Source organism: Aulonocara sp. 'chitande type north' Nkhata Bay, linkage group LG10 (assembly GCF_057382095.1).
Source record: "Aulonocara sp. 'chitande type north' Nkhata Bay isolate Kocher_YH1m ecotype deep benthic linkage group LG10, A_spYH_male_GT1.1, whole genome shotgun sequence".
NCBI lineage: Eukaryota > Metazoa > Chordata > Actinopteri > Cichliformes > Cichlidae > Aulonocara > Aulonocara sp. 'chitande type north' Nkhata Bay.
The window spans coordinates 16,589,293-16,608,301 of record NC_141353.1 but is presented as its reverse complement, the minus strand read 5'-3'; the positions used below and the strand labels follow the sequence as shown (position 1 = coordinate 16,608,301).

Sequence of the window (19,009 nt, the reverse complement as noted above, 5' to 3'; positions counted from 1 at the left end):
CTCTGTTGGCAGTTTTAGGTGGAAGTGGTTGTAACTTTTTTTTCTTTTTATCTCACACATGTGGTCTTTTCATACACATGTAGTGAAAATTCACTACGTGATGGCTAAACCCACTTTAGGAAAAGTCATGAAATATGAAATGATGGCTTTGTTATAAGAGGATTAGATGATATTTGGTGCTTCCAGTGTTAAAGAAAGCTGGCCAAAGAAACCAAAGTAGCATCGCTGGTGCAACAGTCACGTCATCTAGAGTTAGACATGCTACACACTGCACCTTTAAAAATGTCTCTCAGTTTAACACAGCCCCCTCAGCATATAATGATATCATATGAATAATTCGCTTTTAAAAAAAAAATGCATAGTAATTACGTAAATGGAGCACCTGAATTTCTATAGAGAAACCATGAGTGATTGTCATGTCTTAATGGATCCTTTACACAACAAATGTAACAGTATGGATTGCTTGTTTGTGCCAAGATGCATGCTACCCACTCAAACATCCTGTTCTTTTCATTTGAGCTCTCAGCCAGCTGAATACGCGAGAGACGAGGCAACATGCTCATAGGACTTGGAAAATACGCTGAGATGCTGGCGATAATTTTTATCACATGTATCAGTTAAGATGTGAAAAGGTTTGAAATCGCCCCCTGAGCTTGCTGTCGTAAAGAATTCCTGTGGCCAGAGGGAGCGAATATTTGCTGTCATAATGAATCATACAAAAAGCGACTAATATCAGCAACATTACTGACACAAAGCAGTGGAATAAGCTGTAAATTACTCATCCTCTCATTGCCATTTAAATCATTTCTGGTGATTATGATCAGGATTTTCATATCTAAGTGCACCTAAGGCTGTATAATGTCAATTAACAGCTCTGAATTGGCCTGCCAGCCTCCAGCAGGGCAAAAATGTCCAAGTGTAGTACAGTATACTGTACAATATGCTGTGGAGGCATCAGACAGACAGTTTGTGAAGGGCAACAAGGGCACTTTACTGGGAAAACAAAGCTGTTCAATTAAGAAAATAAACTCACATACATCTTTCATCTGTGAGCGGTTTGCTGAAATAGAGGGTTATGGAGAAATATCAAGTTCGAATTTATCATTTGACTTATGGCATCTGAGGCACACTTCTTCCACGGTCTATTAAATACGGCTCACTGAAACGATGAAAATGAATAGTGCAGCCTAAAGCCTGACAGAGAGGACATATGGCTCCCAAGTAAAAATATGGCGTTCACGTTAGAAAGTGGCATCATATACTTAGCACAGTAAACACAGACTTCGGAAATCAAATCAATCAAATCAATTAAATCTGATCAACCAAAAGCCAGACTGAAAAACGTTATGAATCTTAAATAAATGCACATTCAGCTGGCGCACGCAGGCTTCAGCTGTATTATGCTTGAATTGCAGTTTCTGCTCCTATCAGCAAGATGTATCCACGCTGTCACTTCTTAAATTGAATGTCTGCAGCTCAGAGCACCTCCAACAAACCCCGTCTTCTAAACCAGTGTTAAGGTTTTGCCCCGCTCAGATTTCAGGTGATGTGTGTCCTGGTGAAGCTGTTTTGACAGTGACTCAAGTGCAAGACATCTCCCATCAATGCGCCACAATAGCTTTTATGACCATGTCAGTGATAATGACCCCAGCCTTCTCAGACTTTGCCCCGTCAGCTGTCATTGTTGAAATAAAGCGATATTAAAGTTACCTGTGATGGCTTGATCGTGAGGCAGGTGTATTTTAAACATCTGGAACCGAAAACATTTTTTAACATTGCTTATGGTATTTATTTTCTAGCAATAGCTACTCAGTGTGCTTAACTCTGCCATGGGGGGAGGGGCACGAGCCAGTCTACGCCTAGTGCTTCTCTCCAGTAAATAGGGAGAGTTGCATCAGGAAGGCCATGTAGTGTAAAACCTTTGCTAAATCAAATACGCTTCGTGAAGAATGAGATTTCCATACCAGATCAGTTGAGGACTGGGTTAACAACAAGCGCCGCTGCTGATGTTGCCAGCAGGGTGCCGGTGGAAACTGTGTTAGTGTTTGCTGAAGACATAGGAGGAGGAGGGGGGTTTGGCAGCAGGGCGAGAGAAGAAAATGTAGACAAAGGATGTTGAAGATGGAACTGCCAGGGGGGAGGGAAAGAAGAAGACCAAAGAGACGGCTCAGGGATGTAGTGAAGGAGAAGGTTTGGAAAGAAGAGATGGAGGAAGCAAAGGGAGCAGCAAAAAGAAGAAGCAGGAGAAGACGAAGAAGCCATTCAGCGTGCTTCTAGTTTAATTTATGCAGTATAAAGTAGCTCTGATTGCTACTGGTGGAGTGCCCTATTCCCACCATGGATTCAAATTGTCAAAGAACTCAGAGGGAATGATGACGCAAGTAAAGCAGCATTATTTTATCTCACTGAGATGAGCCTAATAGTTACAGTTCACTTTTCTCTCTTCAGGCCACATCAGAGCTATATTAAAGGGAGACCTCATCACTTTTACACATCAAAGTGTGTTTGCTGGTCTTGGGGAGTTGCATAAAGGCTTGAGTGGCTCCAGAGGGAGCTGCATTAAATCTGATAAATGTCGGTTAGAACTGAAGACTACAAGTTTGGGAATGAATAAAAATCTGGTAGTGAGGACATATAGTCTGCTTAATAGACCTCCGTGGCCTAGCCTATGCTTTAATACATCGAACTGAATCATAAAGTTGCATTGTGGGTAATACAAATAGCAGGTTTTGGCACCAAAGAAGAATGTGTCGAATGAAAAAAGCATTAACTTTGAACCCATTCTTAACTGTCCATGATGTGCTTGACAGTGTAATGCTATGCTCTCAGCTGGGTTGTGTTAAAATGGTGGCACACGCATGCTACTGCTAATGCAAACTGAACATTTCCTCTCACTGCTGCTTCAGATTAAAAGCATTCAACTGGCAAAACACAGAGCGGGCTTTTAATGATTTATCAATAATGCGCCTCCAAAGCAAAACAACAGGAGTTTGTTCTACCAGGCTATAAACCGATACAGCTGTTGCTCCTCTGCTGCATGTCTGCCAAAGTAGCTGCTAAAGGACATCAGCTGAAGTGTAAAATCCTACTTGCTGTGATCACAGTAAGAACAGGTGTCACCATCCCAACTCAGATATTATTGTATTTAATGACGAATGTGATTTTGAGATCCCGAAATGCACACTGCAGTGCTCTGATAAGCACCTGTAATCTGCCAGTTATATGGCCTATGGAAAAAAAGGAACATGCATGACACAATTGTGCACCTCTAGCAAAGCATATTATAACAGGGTTTTACTTTGTTGAGAATTGAAAACACTACAAGACCTTGAAAAAATGGATTTCCTAGAAACCTTTAGTCTGCAGCTACATTCATTCATTTTTGTGTTTTAGACTCTTTCTCATCGAGCACCTCTGCAGTCTTTATATTTTTTAATATATTTTTTTCTCCTCTTGGTTCTTTTTTTGGTTAATTTTTTAGAAGCTGAAATATCCATTATGCACCAAGACCTAACTTGGACCTAACTTCTCAATAATCTTGATATCAAGACTGTCCTGTCTTGTCATGCAAGCAGAAGTTTCTGATGCAATATAATGGTACAGCAAGCCAACCTATAATGTGCTCTGTGACGTACTAAAAAAACCCATCACTCTTTGTGAATGTGACCCTTCTTCTTTTTATCGACTACCATAAATGTATGGCCAACGTATTAACTTCACTGCACCTCAAGAGGAGCCTTGCTAATGCTCACTGTAATGTTACAGATGGGCAGGATTACAAGACAATGCTGCTTTTCTTACCAGCCCCCGTATAGGCCTACATCTCCTACTAATGCAGAATGCCGGGCTGCTTAATGGATTGCTAAAAATGTGTACCAGTTAGGCAGCATAAATGCAATCTACAGTATATGTGCCATGATGTTTGGTTACTGGCTATTTTTTCGAGAACGCAGCACTCGCACTTCTTTTGTGTCTCATTTTTTTCCCTCTTAAAACACTTTTTCAGCCTCCTGTTCTGCTTTGCTGCAGATCTAGAGCAGGTCTCTTGTTTCTGCTTTTACGCCCCATCCTTTGTCGCGTCCACCACCCAAAACGACCCGCTTAATCAAAATGAATGGAATGGCAATGGAGGCAATGGCTGTATGATTTTGATTTTGATATGAAATTAACAAGCAAAATCTGAACACATATGCATCCGCTGGCCGAGACAACCTCTGTTGCTTAAATTTGTTTTTATTTGTCGTGTGTGTTTGTAAGTGTATTATTGTGCATGTGTACTCAAGCCTTCCTCACTACGATCCTTGAGGGTAATGTAATATGCGACCTGGAGACAACTGAGCCCCCTTCAACGGATCTTCGGGCGTCCCTTTGTTTTCCCTTTCTGCAGCTCTCAAAGCAAGAAAAAAATAAACACTGTGGTGCACTAATGCATCGATCTAAGGACAGCATGCTTTCTGTTTTATTCAATCTTTCAATTTTGAATTGTGCCCAAAGGTATCATCACTGAAAGAAGCTCACTAAACCATTTCCTGCACTTGAGACGTCTCTCTTCAAGCATTAGCTCCTCTTTGCCTTGCCTCAGCCAGACAGTTCTTGCACTAACATGGGGGCCCTGGAGATCTAAGTGCAGCATATTTTTACTGAGTGTGTTGAACATGCGGGTGTGTTGTGAGCATGAAGGGGGGTCAGCTGGTGCAATCTTTCTTGCATTCTTGTTGAGAGCATACAAGGTCTTTGGCACTGGGGTCATGGCTAGTTCTCTTGCGGTCTAGTGGTTCGGTGATGAGTTCAGCAAATCCCAGCATAGAACCTGATTTAAAACAACGCTGCATTTAAGGAGCATGCGCAAAATCTCTTGAGTTTTAATGGCCCTGCAGTGATGGAATATGAACTATGGAAGAATGGAAGCAAGCAAGTTACATAATATGCTTCAAATTGGGATTTGGCTTCCCCTGGTATAAGAAAAGCTTCAGTTAACATGGTGTTAACATTCTTGAAAAGGACCTGTTCAATAGCTAATGAACTCATGTAGGGTATTTTGTTTAGCAAGTGGAAACATTTTATTTATAATGAACCAGATACCGCTGCTAAATTGCATAAACCAAACCATGCTGAAAACATGCTGCAGGTGAGCAGTTGATAAAGTAGGTGTGACTGAGTTATTCACGGTTTTATTCGAGGCTTAGGAATGAATGAAAAACCTATTTTGAATTATGAATTTATTATATTGCTGTAAATGCATTTTGAGTGTTAATGCTTTTTTATTATGTTACATGAAGGGAAGGGGAAGGACAACAACAACAAAAACTATCAAAGACCAGCTGAGCGATGAGCAGTGCCTGGTACTTGGAGGAAGAAGGATTTCTGATTTTGTAGAGGGATTTGAAGGTGCGTCGTTGCAGAGTTTAACGTAAAAAATGTACAGGGCAGAACAAACTACTACTGGCTTAATCGGCCAGTTATTTTCTCAATTTTTTTGCTTTCCTGATCAAGCTTATGAAACAGAGAAAATCATTCATTTTTTTCCAACTTGAGAATCAGGAATGTTTGCCATTTTTGCTAAAAATGATGTTAAAACAATTCAAAAAACACATTTTATTCTTGTGGTTAGGAGCATCTGTGGCTTTGATAAATAGGATGAGAAATGAACTATATGAATGCCACTCCATCTAAGATACTGCTAGAAAACAGTTATTTGTTGATCGCGTAAAGCAAAAGGAATAAAAACCTTTACAACCTCACACCTTAGTCCTAATTCAGTGATTAATGCTGTCCTATTTTGCTTGGTATTTCATGCACTTGTCATAGAAATACTGTGTGTATGATCATGCTATGAACATTACCCACTTTAATGTAACAATAAATCCAATAATGTGTTTTGGATGACAAATGTAAGGCTTTGCAGCAGGCTAGGTGGCCCATAAATAGAAAATAGCCCAGGGGCATCCAGAAGTCTTTGGCCAGCCTTGACACACATGGCCACGCACATGCACACGCTCAGGCTCATACACACAGGCATTTATGCTATATCAAAGCAAGGACAAAGCCCCCCAAAACAAACTATGGTTTAAGTGTTACAATAAAGGTGTTTGTGACCAATAATGAAGGCCATATTTATTATGCCTTTTTAAAGGGTTAGGACTCTCTGATAGTTATTCCACGACTTACTACCGTAAACATGACACCAATAAATGCTCCCCAAAATCCAGATATGCATTCTACATATTGCGTTACGGTATTGCAGACATGGCTTGTAAATCACAAGTGCTGCCTGCATCATTTATGTTGCACTAAATTGAATTTCTTGCTCTGAAGCACATCCTTCATAATAACCCACAGTACAAAATCTATAATAGAGGTAATTGAAAATTTATCAGCAACTTCTTAGAAGTGTTTTTTTTTATAAGCTTGTTTGATCACAGGCTGTGCTGTCCTTGTAAAAGCCTGGTCAGGAATGATATGGCTATAATAGCACAGATGTAATTCATCACATTTTTAGCCCTTTTGCAAGCGACAAAACTGCTGCCGTGAAAAAGACACTGCAAATCCATCGGGTCTCTTTTTATAGGACATAAAAGCAAGTCCTAGGACTGAAATTTCAAAGTAAGATATAAAAGGGAGCAATGACTCTGGTGTCAGCGCTTTGAAGGACCCGATTTAAGGAGTGTAGCCAATTTGATGCAGATTGTTGAGGACAGATCAATACTTTATATCACATCCACTAAGCTCGAGTTATATCGAAGCCTTGAAAAATAACCAGAACAGAAAATGATCAAGACCAATTTTTAAACAAAATCAAGATTATTTTCATAAATTTAAAGCAATCCCCACTCGAACTCCGTTTGTACAGTATAATCACTGTAGAGCTTCTGTGCCACGACATCGCACTAATTACAACACACTGCATCAATCACCTTTGCCACAAGGGAAAAATCATAACAACGAGTGCATTGTGCCACTCAAAAACAAGCAGGAACATCACAGAGAAAGATAAGGAGATTTGCAACGATGATTCATCATGCTGTTGATCTCTATTTGTAATGAAACAAACACAGATCCACAGATGCAGTCGCATCTTGAACAGCAGCACGGGGAGAGGGCAAACACTATTGATACCGACGGACAGATAAAGATAGTTAATGACGCACAGAGGCTTGCAGCTCATCTATAGCTGCTGAAAGAGCTATAGTGCCTCTGTATCTCACAAAAAAGCCACCAAGAATAATAAAATAAAAAGAACAAGAACAGCAGTAGCCTTTCTACCTCTAAAACGACAATACTGCCAATTCTGTCAGACAGCAGAGATTTTATCTGACATCTAGCTCTTAATAATCCCACGGCACTCTGTTCTATCTAAGTAAAGTGATGCCTTGGTGATGCAGCAAAGTGTAAACCTCAAAGGGAAATGTCTTACCATGGCCCCCTCTTGTAAGAAAAGGCATCCTGTTGATAGCAATGGGAACAGTACCATGTTTATTATGGAAGTGGTGGACATGGTGTGTGGTACTGAGACTTGAGGACACGCGTGCTGTTCCAGTCTGGATGGGGAGTATAGTAAGCAAGGTGAACCAAAAGGCAAGTCTCGAACAATAACTTAGGCCCATGCCTAGGCTAAACTGTGACCAGCTGCTCCGCTGTCCAAGCACAGAGGTGGCTGCAAAGAGTCTACCCATGTATATTAGATCCACATGGGCCCAGGACAGAAAACTTGGCCAAGCTTTGGCCTCTGACAGTCCAACTTGAAGACAACAGGGCATCTCACTAACAATCTGGGCCCATTTCTTTTGTACTCCCTTAGACTGGTTCGAGAGTTCTAGATTCTGGACAAAAATATCCTCTGGATGTTATGAAAAATATCAAAACCGGATATAAAAACAGGCAGTCAAAATCCAGTTGCATTTGCGGAAGAAACTGTAGAGCAACTAACCTGTCTATTCTCACTTAACATTGTGCCATGCCGACATGTCCACTGCACGGAAAAGCTAGATTTATAATCTCACTAAAAAGCATCCTGAAAGCACATTCTTCCAAAAGTGAGCCAGGTGCATCCTAAATGCAGAGAAGATAAACATCCGAATAAAGAAAAGGAAACGAATCCAGCCTTGATTTCAAACGGGCATGTTGCTCAACCATGATATTTAGGCATGAGAAGTGGCACGAAAGAGATTGATGTGATAGGAATTCTGATAAGAGTCTCCATCGCCCACAGGTAGAGCTTGGGGGCAGCTGAGCCTGCCCACTAAGAAGAAGAGTGCCCCTCCACCGCAGTAGAAGACATAACACGCTCCCGCGAGAAACTGGATCATTTCATTAAGCAAAAATCACGAGCAGATAAAAATAGGTGGAGATGCAGCGATGAAGGGTGATGCAGGAACCAGTGCTTTTGTTCCCCTTTAGCCAGGGAATGGGTAGAGAACGGAGATTGGGAGGGGGGGGGGAGAGATGAGAGAGAGAGAGCGAGAGACAGGGAGCAGTATCTGCAGCAGCGGCAGCAGCAGCGCGGTAAAGGAGAAAATCCAGAAAATAAATAAATAATTTCTCAGCGGCTCCTCGTTCAGCCTCTCACAGGCGCAGCAAATCCAGCGAACGGCAACCTCTGGCGTGGCGATCTACCAGAATGCAGCTGAGTGTTTCTGTTTCAATTGAACGTACAATCCTCCCCTCACGCTCCACCTGCTTAGTCTCACGCAGTAGCGACTACTGCTGCATTCCTCTCACTGCTGCTCCTTTATTCCCCCTTTATCTTCTCCTGTTACCTTGTCCAGATCCGCCGTACTGCCTCTGACGGAGAACGGTTGGTTAACGTGACGGCTGCGTCTGTCTGTCTCTGAAGGAGAGCAGGTGATTCTCCTCAGATCAGATGGCTTGGGTGGCAGCGAGTGAGATGTAGCCTTGGACTGCCGCAGCAAAAATTATGCTAATTAAAAAGCACCGTCGTATAATAATGAATCCCGGATGGGTAAAATTCCAGGACAAGTCTGGACCCCGGCAAAAAGCAACCTTGCCTTGGAGTTGTGGTCTAATGAATGCAAGATAAAGGAGCTCTTCTGAAGGCATACTGTAGTCAGAGGCTCTGATCCAGTGAGGCACAGCATGTGCCTCTGTGTGTGTGTGTGTGTGTGTGTGTGTGTGCGTTGTGTGTGTGTGTGTGTGCGTCTGAGAAAGAGAGTCTGTGAGCGAAGAGAGTGGGGGGGGTGGCGAGGATGGGAGAACGATAGCAGAAGGGAGGGAGACACAGGAAGAGACAGCGAAAGAGAAAACAGGCAGCCACGGCGCAAACACACAGGGAAATAGTGAGGCAAGTAAATGGTTTGTGTGAATAAATACATGCTACAGATTCACAGCGCACTGGCTTGCAGGTCCTGGCAGTAACACGCAGGAATCATACTGCAGAGGAGGAGCCTGATTTAGGTGAGCTGTCAGAGCTGTTACAGAATGAACACAAGGGTATTGGTATGGACGTGCTCCTAACATAAAGACTCCAGAGCTACAACAGGCATGAACGACAGAAACACAAATACCTGTCAGAGCAATATCGCTCGCCACCCCTAAGCTAAGCAAGTTATGGGCGGCGGTATGTAATCCATTTTAAGCAAATCAATGGCTTGCATCAAAATTCAATCTCAAACCTCTCTTTTCCCAGGATTGCACTTCCAAACCTTTGCTGTTTTTACATTACACTCCAAATCAATTCGCTCTAATCCCTCTGCCTGCTGTTTTCACCTCATACCTGTATACGAGGCACCCCTATGTTAAAAGAGCTCAGTAGCTCTGCTGCTTAACCATGCAGAACTTATTCTAGGCAACGACTGATCCGAGTTTCCGAGCTGCTCACGTTTTGAACTGATGAATTGGACTACGTTGACACTCGAGAGGATGGAACACATTATCAGAAAGGGAGAGACAAAGTGAGGAGGGGTGGGTGGGATGGGGGGAGGAGGGAGTCAAATAGGAGAAACAGTGAGGAAGAGATTGCAGGAGAAGTAACGGGAGACTGCAGCTATATCAGCTAAATCACGGTCGATATAGATATCAGCTGGGATTGCCTAGTCGGTTGAAAGGACACGCATGGTAACAGGAGGACAGAGGCAAGCCATGCAGCACCACCTCTCATGGTGACAAGAAGTCGACGCAGGCCATTACTCAAGCAGGGGAGGGGGTGGGGCATGTGGGGGAGTGAGGCTGGTCGAACAAAAAAGAACACAGGAGGGATGAGTGCACAGCACTCTGGAATGGCAAGTGCCCAAACAGCATGTAGACATTTATCTGCTGCTATTATGAACGTGAATAAGCTGGAAGAAGCTGTGGATTTTTATTTTTTCGGTCAGAGGGAGATTTAATTCCCTTATGTGTATCCTCTTCTATACATTTCTCCATAAATCTTAATACTGGGAAGCACATGCCAGCTTAATCAAACAGTGACGATGCTGAGCGCTGTCCGGCTATAACATGTAGACACATTTTACAGTAATAACTATTTGCTGTGGAAAGGCACTGACAAGCACAGAGAGAATAATCCCCCGATGACGCCAAATGAAAAGTCAACTTTATTTCCACTGTCAAAGCAGTTCAGCCATTTTCAGTTTTGCACAGCCAAAAATATGGGCAGTCATAACAAATAATTTCAGCAAGAAATTCTCTCTGACACACAATTCAAATAAAACCAGTATTTAATTTCCAGATGATATTTCTCTGAGAACTGTCTACAATGAAGGGCTTACGTTAATTAGTTTGCGTACTTGTGGGTTGCTTAACACCATCGAAGTCACAATATCTGGACAACACAAGGGAGAAGGATGGATGACTGTAACCTTGTGTTGCCCTTGGTTATTTTCCAACTTGAACAAGTTCAGCAGACTTTAAAGGACGCACATCAACTTTGCATTAGAAGCCAAGCTTGACCGTCAGATGAAATCCAACAAACTTTTCCTGGATTTCAAAAGCAAAGATACTGCCCTACATTATCTGCGATTTCTGTATTCCACACCAAACAATCTTTCATTTGCATTCCTTAAAATCTTCCCACATATCTTTTAAAAGCCCTTTTTATCACTTATTGAGCTTTGGGAGAGCACAGAGCATTTCCATAATCACATTATTTATGCACATAGGGAACAATTTATAGAACATATACCGTGAACAGATGTCTCACTGCAGAAAAAGCTCACGTAAAGAAGGGGGTTTTTTTCTGCTTTTTTTTCTCTCACAAACTTGCGAGTGACATGATGCGAGAAGACGTGTATAGCGTTTTAAAGACTTAAGAAACCTAAATGCGCATGTTTGTTCTCGGGAGGATTTGTGAGAGACGAGTTTTCGCAGACATCCAGTCTCGCCCCAGGGGGTAAAGTAGCAGGATTAATCATAGCACTTTCAGATGAATTACTTATAATGCGAGCAACCCCTGAAAGGCATGGCCTGCAGTTGTGATGTTTGGTTGATTTCATTAGTCTCAAAGCGACAACACCTAAAATAAGCCTGGCGTAGACGGTGCAAGGAGAAGAAGGAAAAAGTAAGAAACATGAGGGCGCTGCTTTGCACAATAGTTCCATCGACAGATATAAGAATTTGCATTCATTCACACCGATGCTCTAATGCTTGAAGATGGAGGCGGTGGGTGGGGGCACTGGAAGCACAACTTTAAATACACAATTTCCTGGTCGAAATGCACACCTTGAATAAATGCGATCTTTCACTTGTGTCTTGGCAGATGGGGTGCAGTCTCTTTGAAAAGACAGTGCATGTGACAGTAGGCTGCATATTGCTGGCTGCACATGGTGCTGGCAAAAATAGATTTCATAATGTGAACAAATTACAATATATTAAATAGCCAAAATTTTAAAATGTTGGGCTCTGGATTAGGGCCAGGAAAAAAAATGAGAGAAAATGAGTGAAGGGGGACTGCTTCAAGTCATTTCCTCCTTTTATTCCACAGTGTAAAGTAAAAAAAAGAAAAAACAGAAAAATCGAAAATGGATATATAATTTTTACTTGGATGAGGTGTATTTCCAGCGTAATCGCCTTATTTTTGTCAGGGTCCTGGGACTGGGCGACCCAGGATCCCTGAGCAGTCATGTATTATATTATTATTATTATTATATGTATTTTGGTATTGCTGCTGCTCTCCTCCATGATTGTAGATGTGAGTGTGTGTGTTTATGTCTGCGGGGATGCTTGGAGGATGGAGCTCAGCCACCTGCAGGCCTGAGGGGTGTGGCCCTGCGGAAGGACTGGCCACACCCGAAGCCACACACCTGCCGCTGATCAGGGCTCGTCGGGGGAGCTACTTAGGAGAGTCTTGGAGCTCCCACCGACGCGGGATCATTGCTTGGGACTCCACGTTAGTTACCCAGTTTAGGTTTTGGTCGTGTAGTGTATGCCTGCCATTGTTCAGTGTCCTGACTACTGCCGCTATTATTTCCCGCAGGAGGAGCGTGGAAGGCTTAAGGAGCAGCGAGCACCGGGAGTGCAGACACGGGAGCAGAGAGCACTTGGAGGACACGACACGGGAGTCTGGGGAAAAACACGGGGATTTATTGTTGTTTGATATCACCCTCTGTAAATAAACACTGTCTATACGTAGAGCACCGCGCCTGGGTCCTCCTTCCCCACTCCTTCCACAGTGTGCCATGCCACACCGTGACAGAATGATCCCGCCACTTATGGACCCAGCGGTCTCCGAGGAGAGGCTCAGGAGGGAAATTATGGACAAAGTGTACCGCATGTGTGACTTATGGTGGGAGAAGCCTGCGGAAGGTTTGCGTCACGCCGTGGAGAGGCGGCTGCAGGAGATGCTTTTTAAATTCCCCTGGCTGGTGGACTCCCTTAATGCGGTGGTCCTGGACTTCCTACTTTCCACCCTCCACCTCCACTCTCCTCCTCAGGCTGCCCACCAGCTCGGACAGCTGGTGGATTCACTGCCTGAGACGCCGGCCCCGACGCCGACACGGAAACGACGTTCGCGCCGCCAGTGTTCCTCACCGCAGCTAAATCCACAGACATCTCAACAGCCGGCTGTGGTGAGTCATATGGACAATTCATCGTCACTCACCTCAACTGTTTACTCTGGGGCTATGTTTATACGGTCAGCTGCCCAGCCGGTAGCCAAAGCGCAGCCCGCGGCCCAGCTGGTCGCTGTACCTCAGCCTATCGCCCGGCTAGTGATCCAGCCGTCACCTGCTGAATCATGCCCCGCGACATCTACCTCACCGCTTACCGTTTCATCCTGTTCACCATCCACATCACACGCTCAGCCATCTTCTCCACCAGCAGCAGCCTCCATTCCACTGCCCACTCCAGCGGCCTTGTCCGGAGAGAGCGACCTCACCCGCGTCCAACGCCTGATGGACTGGGTAACTCACACCACCAACGCAAGGGCAGGAGTGGTGGGGTTAAACGCCATCGAGGCAATCCTGGAGGGAAACCCCTACCTCGGCCAGCTCAAGGGAGTTTCCGCCTGCCTTTGCACCCTGCGTAAAGCCCGGGGGGTAGTGCAAGCTCGGGAAACCTCAGACTTCGTCCAGCTGCAGCAGGAGCTCAGCATGCCCAAGCAGGAGCTCAGCGAGCCGGAGGAGCCCGCACCGTCAGCTGAGGCGCTCAGCGAGCCGGAGGAGCTCAGCATGCCCGAGCAGGAGCTCAGCGAGCCGGAGGAGCCCGCACCGTCAGCTGAGGCGCTCAGCGAGCCGGAGGAGCTCAGCATGCCCGAGCAGGAGCTCAGTGAGCCGGAGGAGCCCGCACCGCCAGCTGAGGAGCTCAGCGAGCCGGAGGAGCTCAGCATGCCCGAGCAGGAGCTCAGCGAGCCGGAGGAGCCCGCATCGCCAGCTGTGGAGCTCAGCATGCCCGAGCAGGAGCTCAGCGAGCCGGAGGAGCCCGCACCGCCAGCTGAGGAGCTCAGCGAGCCGGAGGAGCTCAGCATGCCCGAGCAGGAGCTCAGCGAGCCGGAGGAGCCCGCACCGCCAGCTGAGGAGCTCAGCGAGCCGGAGGAGCTCGGCATGCCCGAGCAGGAGCTCAGTGAGCCGGAGGAGCCCGCATCGCCAGCTGTGGAGCTCAGCATGCCCGAGCAGGAGCTCGGCGAGCCGGAGGAGCCCGCTCTGCCAGCTGAGGAGCTCAGCGAGCCGGAGGAGGAGCTCTCGCTGCCGGCCGAGGAGGCGCTCTCGCTGCCGGCCGAGGAGGTCAGCGGACCGGAGGGACCTCCACGTCTAGCGCGGCCTCCTCGCCGTCCACGTCCGGTGCGTCCACGTCAGCGATCGGCGCGTCATGGACCTGTTGCCACGCCTCGCTGTTGCTCACCGGAGCAGCGACGTTGCCATCGGACCCGTGGCAGGCCGCCGGAGGGGCAGCGCCGCCGCCACCGGACCCGTGGCAGGCCACCGGAACCGTTCCACTGTCACCGGACCCGTGGCAGGCCGCCGGAGGAGCAGCGCCGCTGCCACCGGACCCGTGGCTGGCCGCCGGAGGAGCAGCGCCGCCGCCACCGGACCCGTGGCAGGCCCCCTGAACCGTTCCGCCGCCACCGGACCCGTGGCAGGCCACCAGAACCGTTCTGCCGCCACCGGACCCGTGGCTGGCCGCCGGAGGAGCAGCGCCGCCGCCACCGGACCCGTGGCAGGCCCCCTGAACTGTTTTGCTGCTGCCGCCGGACCCGGGGCCGTCCGCCGGAGCTGCTACGTCGCCGCCGTTGGGCTCGAGGTAGGCCCCCTGAACTCTCTTGTTGTGTTGATGGGCCGCCTGTGACTGTTTGTGGCGTCTTTTCGTTTTCTTTTTGCACCGCTGCGGGATGCGCGGTCTGACTCTGAGACTGTGGACTGGGTCGGTTTGTTGTTTTGTTGTTTTTGCTTGTTTTGGTTCTGGCCCTCCGTCCTGGTTCCCCCAGCCGCCCGCCCTGGGTTGGTTGTGCTGTTTTTTGTTTTGGTTTTGGGGTCGTCGGGAGCCGACCCTTAGAGGGGGGGTACTGTCAGGGTCCTGGGACTGGGCGACCCAGGATCCCTGAGCAGTCATGTATTATATTATTATTATTATTATATGTATTTTGGTATTGCTGCTGCTCTCCTCCATGATTGTAGATGTGAGTGTGTGTGTGTTTATGTCTGCGGGGATGCTTGGAGGATGGAGCTCAGCCACCTGCAGGCCTGAGGGGTGTGGCCCTGCGGAAGGACTGGCCACACCCGAAGCCACACACCTGCCGCTGATCAGGGCTCGTCGGGGGAGCTACTTAGGAGAGTCTTGGAGCTCCCACCGACGCGGGATCATTGCTTGGGACTCCACGTTAGTTACCCAGTTTAGGTTTTGGTCGTGTAGTGTATGCCTGCCATTGTTCAGTGTCCTGACTACTGCCGCTATTATTTCCCGCAGGAGGAGCGTGGAAGGCTTAAGGAGCAGCGAGCACCGGGAGTGCAGACACGGGAGCAGAGAGCACTTGGAGGACACGACACGGGAGTCTGGGGAAAAACACGGGGGATTTATTGTTGTTTGATATCACCCTCTGTAAATAAACGCACTGCTTGAACTTTGAGCTCCGCGCCTGGGTCCTTCTTCCCCACATCCCCACGGTCTGCCAGCCAGACCGTGACAATTTTGATGATGAGCATGAAAAGACATCAGCAGCAAAGCCGGCCATGCTGGAAGCCCTCTCTCTTCTATTGCTTTGTGCTGATCTACTCGTCTTGCTCGTTATAGAAAACATGAGCTGTTGCTATAGCTCTGGTATGTGCAGTGTCCACCTGATGATTCAGGCACTTTAGGATATCATCAAAATGTCAACAATGGCACTATTCAGACAGCAACTGTCGGAGGGGGCACTGAACCACCAGTAGTAATTATCACAATGGTGATTTTTCATATGGATGAAACACAACTGCAATTTGTGTATTACAAGCAATACAAGATATAAATTTTTTTTAAAACACAAAAATAATTATGTTCACCCCATCCTCCATGTTCTTGTGATTTGCACCTTCCCTGGAAATTACTTCCTCTTTGAAGGGAGTTTTCCCTCCCCGCCGTTGCCAAGTGATACTCAGAGAGAGGATCATCTGATTGTTAGTGTTTTCCGTCTAATATTTTAGGGTTTTTATCCTCTAATATAAAGTGCCTTGTTGTGAATAGGTGCCATATAAATAAAACTGAACTGACCTAAAAATACAGGAACCGGTTACACATTTGTGCACACAGAACAGCAGTGACTTTATTAATTTTTCATAACAATTATTTCTGACACAGACACAAAATCTGTCAAAAAGCCCTGATCTGTTCTTCTTCATTTCGGGCAGGTATTGTGTAGCGCGCTTATAGTTTTAAAGGTAAATGCTGAGGCATTTTTATTTAACAGTTAAAATTTTTTTGATGCATTCAGTCAAGGTCAAATGTATATCTAATGGTTATTTATAATTTTTTTTGTGTGTTTTCTTCTGCTTAAATCCAAAATGAGATTTTGCAGTAGCAAAATCATTGTTGTGAGTGTGGATGCTTTCATCAGTACACGTAGGAGATGAGCTATGTGGCAGCACATAGCTAGTTAAGCTGAAAACCAATTTAATTGTTTCTTTATTTAATTAATTCAATGATTTTGAGGCAGCAGATTTCAGGTGACAATTATTAATGGATTCTTGCATTGTGGGACTTCAGGATTTCAAGAGGTGAACTTTTCCCCTCTGTTTCTGGGCTTTTAAATGGCCATTCTATCCAAATTAACTATTTGAAATTAGTTCCCCCTTAATAATACCCGGTGGTTGATATATCTATCCATCCAGTAGGGGCAGTAAATTCTAATGATGCCACACTAAAGACAGCTACAGATGGCACATAGAATGCAAGTTGAAGTATGTGAAAGAAAAACCTGAATATATGAAATGAAACTTGAGATTGAGATTTGTGCCCACAATATATGCTTCACGTTCAACCCATGGTGCTATTTCAGCCAATATTTTTCAGGAGTGTCCTTGCTTACATGGCATCATCATCAACAAGAGGCTGTTAGGAAGGTAATACTAACTCAGATAACCACTAGCTCCAACTAAAGTATGCAGAACAGCATCTCTGAATGCACCTTGCATCGAACCTTGAAGCAGATGGGCTGTAGCAGCAGAAGACCAGACAGGAAAAATGAATCTTGATTTCTGCTGCGACATTCAGGGTCAGGGTCAGAATTTGCCATAAGCAACATGAAAGCATGGCTCCATCTTGCCTTTTATCAACAGTTCAGGCTGCTACTGATGGTGTAATGGTGTGTGTGTGTTTTTAGAACACTTTGTGGCCCCTTAGTACCAGCTGAGTTTGAACAACACAGCCTGCTTGAGTATTGCTGCTGACCATGTCAATCCCTTTATGACCACTGCGTGCCCATCTTCTCACGGCTGCTTCCAGCAGGATAGCACACCATGCCATAAAGCTCAGAAAATCTCAAACTGGTTTCTTGAGCATGGCCACCACAGTCACCAGATCTCAGTCCAATAGAGAACCTTTGATGTGGTGAAATGGTAGACTCACATCATTGATGTGCAGCTGGCAAATCTGCAGCAGCTGTTTGATGCTATCACGTCAACGTGGAAGACATGAAGACTTACGGCAGTTCTCAACACAAAAGGCGGGCTCAGCTCGGTACTAGCACGGTGTACCGAGCAAAGTGGACACTGAATGCGTAAGTGTTTGTTTCCTTCTTTACTTGCCACATGATTAAAGACGTTTATTATCACTCTCGTTACACAAGTACAGCTGCGTTCAACACCTAGAATGAAAGGCACTGTTACAAAAACAACTTAAAACAAAATGGGAGAAAACACACATTTGAATACTCTTGTCTTGCTGCATTACTGTCATTACTGCGTTTATCCACTTGTGTAACACAGACAAAAACACTGAATCGTGTCTCTTTGTCACTTATGCTGGTGTTTTAACACTCAAACCTCTGGGCTGCTTTTGAAATCAATCCATCATTCACTCATTAACTACCGTCTAAGCAACAAATAGTAATTTACTCCCAAAGGAGAAGTAAACAAAGATTTTTCTGACATTTTGCATCATCGCTGACAGCTGTAGTGTTGCACAACTGTAATTTTCACACCCATCAAATATGATTCATTGAATCGTGAGCAGAAAGCCGCATCGAGCCATTAACACACAAAAAAGGAGGAATATGACAATCAAAACCACAGAGGGCAAATGTAGTATGATAGTTAGCAAAAAAGTGAGTGATTTTAGACATGATGTGTGTCAATATCCATTTGTTGCATCCTCCTTCATTTAAGCTTAGCACTTAACATTAATTAGCACCATATTTCATGTGAGTGGCCACTAAATGAGCGGAGGTGGCAGGAACCAAGATGAGCGAATGCTTATGCTTCATTTATGCAATGTTGCCAGAACGGCAAGAACAAGAAAATCAGTCATTATTCTGAGATTTCAGGCAATACTTCCAAGATCCTCGCTCCACTGCTAACATTGTATTCAGACCAGATGCTTCTAATGTGTTATGTATTTTGGTGCAGTTTGGTGAGAACGGCTCTTGAACCAAATCGGCTGCATTACTTCACCTATTTTATTAATTACCGCAAATCGTGTGTGAAAAACAAAATAGTTAAATAATACCCTTTCAAATAAAGAATCGGCGTGAATGTCATGATCCTTAGTGTTGAAGGAGGAGTTATTTTGTTTTTTGTTTTTTTAACTGTGTGCTTCTTTCCACCAAGAGGCAGATACTGTCGGTATCTTCACTTTACACAAATGTTTTTCAGTGGAGTCTGAAGATAAACAGTTGTTTGCCTGCCCAATGCAGTTACTGTGAATCAATATTTAAAGATTTATATGACTTTGCAGCCTTGGCAGAGATACATACTGCACATTTAACTTGTATTTTTGTCCTGCCCTGTTCTTTAGCTGATTTTATCATAGTGACTGTTTATTTAAGATGGGAAATGGGTTTAGAGAGCGAAGTCTGATCCCTGTTGAATTAACTCTGAGCAAGTCATCAAGTATCGTTGAGTTGAATATTACAGACATACTTCTTTCCCCCCCCCCC

The 19,009-nt window shown here is 45.2% G+C and overlaps 2 protein-coding genes across 8 annotated transcripts in view; one reads left to right on the top strand and one right to left on the bottom strand.

The window, feature by feature from the left end:
• LOC147320557 (neurexin-2-like) overlaps positions 1–19,009 on the bottom strand; it is a 133,301-nt gene that overhangs the window by 23,450 nt on the left and 90,842 nt on the right. The gene's annotated exons all lie outside the window — the stretch shown is intronic.
• LOC147320558 (uncharacterized) lies at positions 12,627–14,936 on the top strand. The gene is made up of 2 exons (XM_086308662.1): positions 12,627–13,097; positions 13,167–14,936. Exons 1-2 carry the CDS (start codon positions 12,627–12,629, stop codon positions 14,784–14,786), a joined length of 2,091 nt encoding a protein of 696 aa, XP_086164788.1. The 3' UTR covers positions 14,787–14,936.

Excerpts from the sequence above, each read along its gene's own strand:
- LOC147320558 (XM_086308662.1), top strand. The coding sequence starts at position 12,627 with ATGCCACACCGTGACAGAATGATCCCGCCACTTATGGACCCAGCGGTC. Across the intron at positions 13,098-13,166 it reads TACGGTCAGCTGCCCAGCCG|CCGTCACCTGCTGAATCATG; the intron begins GTAGCCAAAGCG and ends CTAGTGATCCAG.